Raw genomic sequence first — 10,311 nt, forward strand, 5'->3', positions numbered from 1 at the left:
GCTCAGGATTTTCTACGAGTCTGTTGTGGCCAGTGCGATCCTCTACGGCCTTGCATACTGGGTTGGGGGGGGGGGGAGAAGCAGGCTGAGGGTCGAAGATGCCAACAGACTCAATAAACTGATCCGTAAGGCCAGTAATGTTGTGGGGATGGAGCTGGACTCCCTTAAGGTGGTGTTGGAGAGGCGGATGTTGTCCAAGATAAAGACAATGTTGGATAACACCTCCCACCCACTCCACAACATACTGGTCAGTCACAGGAGCATGTTCAGTGGAAGACTGAGGTTACCAAAGTCTACATGTCTAATTTAACTGAATTGCTGCCATGTGATTGGCAGATTAGACATTTGCATTAACAAGCAGCTGAACAGGTGCACTTACAATAGCTGGTGAGTGTATACCAGAAAGTACAGTTCTTTGATTGGAACTGTATCACAGCATTAACTATCCTTTCTCTGTGTTAAAGGCTCATCCAGCTTTGAATGGATAATGTTTGCGTGAGACGTCCCAAATATTTTTGACAATCCCAAACATGTCTTTAGCAGTATTTTATGCAAATGCGTTCTGGGAGCTATGACTGCTAATTATATCAAGACATATCCAATTTACGCTTACGAATCAACACATTTATGTGCTATGAACCTTGATGAGCGTGACCTCCTCTGGAGGGGATATAACCAGGAGGGACCTTGATCTGTTTTATGGCAAATATTACAAAAAGAAAAGAGTTTTAAGTCTTATAGTGTAGCCAACAATGTTATGGAGGAAAGCATTCATTTTTTTCAGGTCCATCTAACCTGTTAAGTTTCTGTAATCGTACCAAAGGCTAACTTATACCTTAAACAGCAGTTTGGTGTTTTTGAACACAGATGTCATTACTCAGCACTGCAAGGAGAGCAAAGTGTTATTTGGGATCTGTGTCTGGGTGTGACCACACCACCTACACAATCTATTCTGGCAGCGTTTCAGGCAGTGTGGAAACTCTCCCCCCAGGCTTAATGCGGTTTTTCCTGCCATAATACGACAAAACAATAAAATGAAACAAGATGAAATGGCAGCTTTACATGGCTCAGTGAGCAGTTAGGCGGCTGATCGAGCTCACAGATTATTTACTACCTACACACGATATAAATTATCTGGGTGTGTTTTGGCTTTAAAGCAACTTTTTCCCCTAAAAAAACCCCCAAAAACAAAACAAAAGAGAGAAAAAACAATTATAAACAAGGCCCTTTAATATAGTAACATGTACAGTATGAATGTGAAGTGGGTGAACAAATAAGCATAAAAAAGTAATTCATTTCACATTTAAACACTGATTTCTTAGGGAATAATGCCATTTCTGTTCAAGCCTACATGCAAAGGTCCCCCCCACCCCTCAAACCCACCCATGTGTAATACAAAAAACAATAAATATGCTTATCTGGGGCAAAGACTACCTTCTTGGTATACACAGTGACAAATATTTAACACTTTTAGTGTCACTTTAAAATGACTTGTACATAGAATAGTTACATGGAGGTCGTTATAGTAGTACACATGTTAAATAACACCACACAGTTTAGCTCAAAGGGCTGAGAAGATTAATGCTCTGCTGTTAACGCCTGGTGCGCTGTAGCATCAGGAACAAGTGTAACTGGGTTACATACATTTACATGGTATGTTAGTATACTGCTGCTTTCAGCACAATGTGTGTTTCCTTTAAAAAACAAAACTGTTGCACGACAACTTAAGCACAACCCTTACTAAACCGAATAAAAATGCTCTAACTACATTCTTATATACACAAACAGCTGAGAGGCATTGTTGCCAGCGGAGGAACAGATATGCACATGCAAGCACCAACGTCTGTCTGCTAGCGACTGCCTAGTAACAATGATACAAGTCCAGAAAAAGAAAATCTTTCCAGACATACAGTAGCAGCGTGAAAAAAAACAAAACAAAAAGAATAAAATAAAAATGGAATGCTAAACTGAGGTCCACGGGGAGACGTTATTTAGCGAGAAGAGAGAATAGGAGAGTGTTTGAGCTCCTGATGTGGTGCACAAAGATGCCAGCTAATTGCCTTCAACTAGTCCTGTATGATTTGATAAACAAATAAATGCACTGAGTGATTTCTTCAAAACAGGATGTCTTCGACACAGATAATTTCCGTTTGATAACATAACAATTGTGGACCGATGAGGGCTCTGCACAGTGACGGGAAGAGATAAGAGAGGAGAACTGGCTGAGAGAGAGAGAGGGGTGATGGCTGACTGAAATTTGGCTCACGACACACACACACACACACACACACACACACACACACACACACACACACACACACACACACACACACAGCTGAAATTACACTTTAGCTTTTGGTCTGTTAGTGTTTTATATGGCATTGCTACAGCCTTTCATTATAAAAAGGAAACAGCAGGGACAGCAGTGGTGTAATAAAAACAAGCATACTGTTGTCGTTTTTTAAAGCAGCATATTTTAGATTAAAATGTTACCGTTTCCACCTATAGAGGGCAATAAAGTATCTACCCGGGGTTTTACTGAAGTTGTCAGTGAAAGAAATCAGATGCTTCATTCACTCACATTCAAACTCTGATGAGCTTTTTTGCCCAGGGATGCTTTGGCGTGCACACTGGAGCAGCCGGACATTAAACCATCAACTTTCTGATTAGTGGATGGCCCGCTCAACCTCCTGGTGACTGTATCTCAGAAGGCATATTACTAACAATGTTACCAAGAACATGAGCCCTAGCACCTTCATAAAAGAAATCAGGATAAAAGTAGGTCGACTGGGCCGATTGTGATCCGTGACCACTGAAACAGCTTGTGCATATAAATCTGGCTTTAAATAAAGCATGAGCATCAAAGATGAAAGGAGCAGAGGTGGGAAGATATTAATATACCATGAAAGGAGACCATCTTGGACTACCTTGGCTATAAAGCCATCATAGTTTACGCAATTTGAAAGTTGAGTGTTAAGGCCTTTATACATTAAACATGTAAAATTCACACAAATATTTTGTGCAGCCTCGCTTGTTCTTAATGCAGCCGTTCATACCAACCAGGTATGATTTTTTTCTAATTTTTCGCATGTGCATAAACAGAGCTGACCAATCAGATTACTGCGTTTTCCAACAAGTGTGCTCAAAGCGCACACCGGTGCTGAACATACAATTATATGGAAACAAGAAAATAATATTATTTTACCTCAGACACACAACTAGACGCTGCTCCGGGTCAATCTGCTCACTGAAATGATTTCTCTGCCTCCTCAGGTGTTAAATGTTCTTAAATGTACGAAAGCTGCCGTGATACAGCTTCAACTCCTGGATTAAACCAGCTTGTGAGAACTGGAGAAAATCAGAATCATTGTTTCTTCTTCTTGATGTCGATTTGACGTTACATGACAAATTCGCATCCAAAATAAATTCGGATTTTTGTGACACTTTTCCACAATGTGCTTGGTGTGTAAAGGCCTTTATCTGGTACTTCAGCTGAGGGAAATTCGCCCACATTAGACATTGGTCAGTTTCATAGATGTGATTATAAATGCCCAAACCTGATCAATTTATTATGATTTAAAAAAAACAAAATAAAAACCTACAAACTAAATATGCTGTTACCAAATCCTTTTTCTGTAACAGTAAGGATGCCTTCATTATTGTGAGTGTTTTATAAATTCATGCCCAGCTCCGAAGTTTTTTTTAAATATTCTTCCTTTTTTTTTTTTTTTCTTTTTTTTCTTTTACATTTTTTGGCTTGTGCCCACATCTGCAATAAATTTCCCAAATTATTGCCAGAAAGTTTGCAATCCAGCAACTTCCCGGAATCTGTACACTACCTGCACTGCTCCATAAACATCTGTATGAAAGAACAGCTGCTGCTGAAGAATGTACCGTGGTAATTTAAAACTAAGCTTCACATCTAAAAGTGTAACACTTTAATATCTTGGACAAACTAAGCTCCAAGGCTCTGGTTATATGTAGCCTGGTTCATCACCCTAACACTGCGGAGTGAAGGTGACCTCGTGGTCCATCAAACTACACAAACACATCAGTCTGTGCTTTTTTTAAAAACACCAACAGCGAGGCACCTCTTTAACCTCCACCTAGACACAGTCTACAACTGAGCTGTCATCCTCCTCAGCTCCCCACTCCCCAAACCTCATCTGCGGAGACGGAGCTGCTGGATGGAGGTTATTAATGTCGTCCATGGCGTCTGGGTCGGCGTCTTCATTGGTGCCGATTCCCATGTGACCGCCTTCCTCGCGGTGCGTGCGGATGTGTTTCCGCAGAGCCGCAGGCTCTTTGAAAGTGCGGTTGCAGAAAGGGCAGCAGCACGGCCTCTCTCCGGTGTGGATCAGCTGGTGGTGTTTCAGGTGCTGCAGGCGACTGAGCCGCTTCCCGCAGATGGCACACACGTAGGGCTTCTCCCCCGTGTGGGTGCGCCGATGTTTACGCAGACCATCCAGGTGGCGGAAGCAATTTCCGCACTCTGAGCAAGAGTACGGCTTCTCCCCCGTGTGTATGCGCAGGTGGGTTTTAAGCGCCCCTGACTCGCGGAACCGACGGCCGCAGACTCCACACGGGTATGGCTTCTCGCCTGTGTGGATGCGGATGTGCTTCTTCAAGCTGGAGATCAGACGGAAGGTCTTTCCGCACTCCAAGCAGTGGTGAGGCCGATCTCCAGGGGGCTCGACCACTGCCGTGTCAGGAGCTGATGGTCCTGCAGAGTCATCAGCTCCGCCCGATGAAGCGCTGTCACCTCTTCCTGCTCCAGGAGTCCTAGCTAACTGTTTCTGTCCATTAAGTCCGCCCAAGGCACTACTGCATTCACGCATGGGTCTTTGGTGACGCAGTGGGTGAGGGAAAGATCGCTGGGAACCTGCCTCTCCTCCAACTTGACCGTAGCCAAGATCTCCCACGTTATGTGACGACCGTTCTCCGTCCCCCGTCGCTATGCTGTCCTTCCTGTTGGGTTGAGTGGAGCCTGAAGCTGGTCCCTGCTCCTCTTTAATCTCAAATCTGGACGCTCCACCAGGTCCCTGAGACTGCCTCTCGTCTATAGACAAAAATAAAACATGTACATCATTACCATGTTTGAACACAGTCATCAATCTTTGCAAAAGCTCCACACTCACCTGGTCGGCCAGAATCGGAGCACATATGAGATGCATTGGATGTGAAGGAGTCCAGAGCGTGGTTGGTCACAGAGCCATCTGGCTGGATTGAAAGCTGGCACATTTTGTACTCATCTCTTGGTTCAAACCCATGAAGTGACTCATCCACAGAGCCACCAAGACCCAAGTCGACACCCGCTCCATTCACGTTTCTGGGGTTCTGGTGGTCCCTGTCCAAAGTCATGGAAGCCATGGAAGACAGCGACGGGGCAAACACTGACTGACTGATTGACTGAGGGCCCGTGTAGGACACCTGAAGCTGATCTATGAGCTTCTGAGCACTGCACAGGCACTCCTGCAGGGTCTTCAGCTCCCTCTCAGACACTTCCAGGCGCACTTTGAGCCTTTCGTTCTCCTGCTCCTTATGCAGCAACTCCTGCTGAGTCTCATTGAGCACTAGCACCACTTCCCCGAGCAGAGTGTCCACTGCTGCGGACATGGCGGTTTGGATGGTCGGGGCGAGACGCGATTTGAGCGACGTTACAGTCACACTGCCCTGCGAGCCTCCGTATCCACCCTTGTCGGCTTTGCGATCGTAACAGGATTCAATCCTGTCGGGGATGCTAACAGCGCTTTGTTTGCGGTTCCCACTGTGGAGCGAGCTGCTGCCGCTGTTTGACGGAGAGGAGGAATCCATGCTTCCAGCATAGCCCGTCCTCCTGGAAGTCATTATTATTATAATGCAGTTAGCTAGCTGGTATTCAGTCAGCTAACGTTTACACGCCGTGCTCCTGAAAACAGCTCACAAATATGAGCACCAAGAGAGGGGAAACTCTGCGGGTTTTGTCGCTTTACTGTGTGAGAGCAATGACTGTCAATGACTACATGCGCCTCATTAGCTGTTTAACTGGCGCTGCCGACAAAAACAATGTAGGTAACTCTCCGCTGGGCCTGGCTCTGGCCCGCTCTCTGCAGGAGTAACAAGGCCAGACGGCAGAGGACCACTGCTAACGCTGCGGCCCCGATGGAGAGGTGTGCTGCCGCTCTTTAGCTGTCCTAATAAAGTCTACGAGTTATTGTTCAAAACACGTCCACTCTGCACAGCGACTCACCCATCTCCTGCCTCCGTCTGCAGCGACTGTAAGCGCAGGCCCGTCGCGTGTTTGTGACGTCAGAATATAGGGGCTCGTTTTACCCAGGGTAGGGACTCGCAGGAGGTTCTGCGCACCTAGTGACTTATCTTGCTTTAATCTCACAAAACATTCGAGTTTAGACACGTCCCAGTTCGTACATTTTTTTCTTTCGTTTTCTACTTCTACCCTGAACTACAGCTACAAAAATGAATATCAGATTCATGTTTTGGGGAGTACTTTTTAAAATATGTTCTTCAGTGAAATAGAAAAAATCCCTGTAAGTTCTTCTAATTTTTTAAACACCCAACTGGCCACAGTTTTGTCAGCACTTTTGGCAAAGTTTTATGGGCAGAACTTTGTTCTACCAGAAACTGGATTTGAAGAATTCAAGTTACAATTTAGATTCAATCCGAGGAATTCAAATTCGAATTTAACTTATTCAAATTCAGTTTCTGATGGCACAATGTTCTGCCCATACTTTTAACCGTTCTTTTTCCAGGTTGGTTAAGAATGTACAGCATCTGTAATGACTGTAAAAAAACACGTATTGGTGGCACAAGTTTCATTTTATTTTGGATTCTAAGTCACACAGCCTCAAAAGTATACATACAGAATATACACACACACACACACTCACTAATATTTGGTTAAATATCTCTTAGCAAGTTGCACCTCAACCATTTCAGTAACCATGAAGAAGCTTCTGGGATAATTCTGGCTGTATGTTTGAAGAATCTTATTGTTAAAATAGGTAGAGTTCACTTAAATTGGTTTGGTTTCCTAGTATGGTCCAGACTATTAAGCCTAGCTTTTAATCCTGACTTTGGGAAGGCCATCCAAGAAGTTCAATGTTAGCTTCTTTATCCATTCAAAACCTCTCTTAATGTGTGTTTGGGGTCATTGTCCTGCTGATTTAAAGTGAAGTTAAATAATGTGGAGGTAGTAGTAGTCCTACACATTGTGCTCACATTTAGGCATCCAATACCTAACCTGTCATTGTGGCCAAATGTCTTTGTGCCTTCTGTCCATAAAAGTTTTCACCAGAAGGCATTTGGATTGTCCAGTTAGGTAGCTGCCTGGGACTTTCCGGAACATCTGAACATATTTCCTTTCAACTGAGGGTGACAGTTTGAGTCTTCTTGTTTGGGGCGATCGTGGCTCAAGAGTTGGGATTTCGCCTTGTATTCCGAAGGTTGCCAGTTTGAGCCCCGGCTTGGACAGTCTCGGTCGTTGTGTCCTTGGGCAAGACACTTCACCCGTTGCCTACTAGTGGTGGTCACGAGGGCCCAGTGGCGCCAGTGTCCGGCAGCCTCTGTCAGTGCGCCCCAGGGCAGCTGTGGCTACAGTGTAGCTTGCCATCACCTGTGTGTGGATGACTGGATGTGTAAAGCGCTTTGGGGTCCTTAGGGACCAGTAAAGCGCTATACAAATACAGCCCATTTACCATTTAATGAAACTTTTAGTCTGCCTGGTGGTTTCTGGAGCAACTAGAGCGAAAAGTGTTTGTTAAAGTGTAATGGACAAGTGTATCCTGATTTACAGCCTTAATCCCATGTTTCAGGGTGAAATTGGCTCCACAATTCCTGGCAGTACAGCAGCCATTTGATGAGGAGAAAAAAATAATAGATACAAGTAGCGCTCACAGTCTGAAGTACGCCCAGGTCACCGACCTCTTGGTCAGGCTGATCCTGTGGAGAAAACATCTGCAGTCTGCTCCAGGCGAAGCTTCACAGAACCACTAAAGGTCCACTAAATCTGAGGAAACTGGCCAAAAGCACCATGAACTTTATGTTTTGCAGATGTCAGTGCAATCCATCATGCACACTAATTAATGTCAAATCCACCCATTGCAGTTACGGCCCACACAGAACAAATCTGCTGTAATCAAGATTTTTTGTGTGTTCCCTCTAAAAATTTTTTTTAGAGACACAGGCTGATGAATGAGCCAGATAAGAACCTGGACGTTGCTTTACAATCGGACCGGCTCCTCTCAGACACGAACACCCTCAGGACTTCAGCATATGTTCCTTTTTATATTAATACTGGTTGTTCACAAAGATTGTGTGAACTATCGGGACAATTTCCACTTACTGTTTTCTTTTCCTGTAGGCCGTGGAAAAAACTGTAAATGGTTTATGTGACCACATGTGGAAAGAAGGCAAGCACCATTATTAACCATACCAAGATCTCCTGTGGAGATCTGTTCCAGATATAACAGGACCTTGGAGTATTTGTTTGTGCTGCTTTAGTTTCATATATAAGAATAATCAATTCCTTATAGAGTCATTTCTGATGAGGAAAGCAGACCTATCCCCAGCCGCGGGCAGTGTTTTTTAAAAGGAAAAACTGATGTGATCTGTGGCAAATAAAAAAGGGTAGACCATTTCAGGATTATGCAACAACCCATTTAACAGTTACCATCTGCTGGGATTTGTGTCACTTCGGGGAAATGTTTCTTACTCAGGGACTTTACATTTGTCATATTGCCTGTCACACCCTCTCTGCTTTCATTAAATTCTAAAGACAGTTAAATGTTTTATTGACTTATTGTGAATAAAATCCCCCTTACTTTGTTATAGAGGATATAACTTAACAGTATAATACTATCAGCTCTTTAGCTGCCATCACACTGAGTCACATGATGTGATGCCGTCACATGATTCAGTATTTGTATTACACAGAAATAAAAAGTCAGCGTCAAGACTGTGCAACCACCCTGAAGATGAATGTTGTCTGGGTGTGATGAACCCCGTCCAAGCCAGAGAGGTCAGTTTTTTGTTTAACACTGATTTGACCCACTCAAACACCGGAAGCCAGACTGCACAGTCACAGCAATGAAAATGCAAACCATGACTTAGACTATACCCATTTATTAATTACTTGAACGTAAACATTTACACACTAACGAGCTTCTGGGCCCAACAAAGTAAAACAAAAAACAAACCCCAAAACATAAAGTTAACGTACTTTATTATACAATAAGTGAACAGTTTCCTGTATTTTCATAGAAATTTGTTACAGTGTGTGAAATGAAGTATGGAGGAAAACTGACGCAGGCTTCGCAGTATTGAACTCGGATATAATAACAACACACGCTGCACAATATAAACAGAGCATTACTCAGAAGCATCCTGGATGCAGATATATATATACACGTGCCCCCTTCACACCCACACGCTCTCCTATATATCCAAAAACATGTTCACACATCCACAGATAGAAGCGAGAAGCGACAAACACTTATACCGCACCTGATAAAATATATAGGAAATAAAACTTTTAATTCATCCATCTGGTGTCTGCTGAATAACGGCAGGAACGATGTATTTGGGTATTTGAGCGGGATTGTGACTCATTCAGCGCATCAGTTTTCAACAGACTTTATCTGAGCTGTAGGTATCCCTCAGGTACAGGACGGTGTGCTTTGTGTTTTTCTGTGACTTTAGCTCAAAAGCAGGGCAGAGATATGAGAGAACAGTTGGGTTTAAAGCCACGTGAAGTTTTTAACAGGTAACAAAAAATAATCTCATACAACTGGCTTTTGACATCCACCACGTTTTCTACTCAATTTATTTTATGCTTTCATTTTTTTCTTCAAGGAGAAATAAGTACATACGTTACAAATGATTCCCAGCACAGGTCCGGTCTGTTTCCTTATTAGTAATTCAGTGAACAGCTGCTAAACAGTTTCCTCTATTTGACTCTGGAGCTGTTTCAATGGAAGTCACAGTCTACGTGTAGCCACTACGTGTATGCCAATGATGAAAAACATTTAGATGAATCAAAGCTAGAGCTTTCCAGTCCTCTGTAAATCCCTTCTCCCCTAAAAGGGAAACGAGCCTTCATTAACAAATGAGACATGCTCTGAATAATGTGCTTGTTGTGAAAGAATGAGACAAAAATAAAAATGTGGTCACCAAATTAACCAGTGGTGATGTAACTAATAGCAGACTATAGTATTTCTCCACTAAATGCCGTGCACAGCTGCTCACTCACAGACACATCACTAAACAATTTGGCAAAGAGGGAGGTGGAGCTGGTGCAGAAGCCAAAGCATAAGG

General features: G+C 43.5%; 1 protein-coding gene across 1 annotated transcript; it reads right to left on the reverse strand.

Moving 5' to 3' along the window:
• Nucleotides 1-1,249: 1,249 nt before the first annotated feature.
• On the reverse strand, nucleotides 1,250-6,266 carry LOC308387338 (uncharacterized protein). Its single transcript, XM_080867297.1, has 2 exons — nucleotides 5,139-6,266; nucleotides 1,250-5,059 (listed from the first exon to the last, which is right to left on the reverse strand). Exons 1-2 carry the CDS (start codon nucleotides 5,845-5,847, stop codon nucleotides 4,107-4,109), a joined length of 1,662 nt encoding a protein of 553 aa, XP_080723423.1. The 5' UTR covers nucleotides 5,848-6,266; the 3' UTR covers nucleotides 1,250-4,106.
• Between the last annotated feature and the right edge of the window lie 4,045 nt (nucleotides 6,267-10,311).

This window comes from Rhamphochromis sp. 'chilingali' (assembly GCF_963969265.1).
Source record: "Rhamphochromis sp. 'chilingali' genome assembly, chromosome: 19".
NCBI classification, from domain to species: domain Eukaryota; kingdom Metazoa; phylum Chordata; class Actinopteri; order Cichliformes; family Cichlidae; genus Rhamphochromis; species Rhamphochromis sp. 'chilingali'.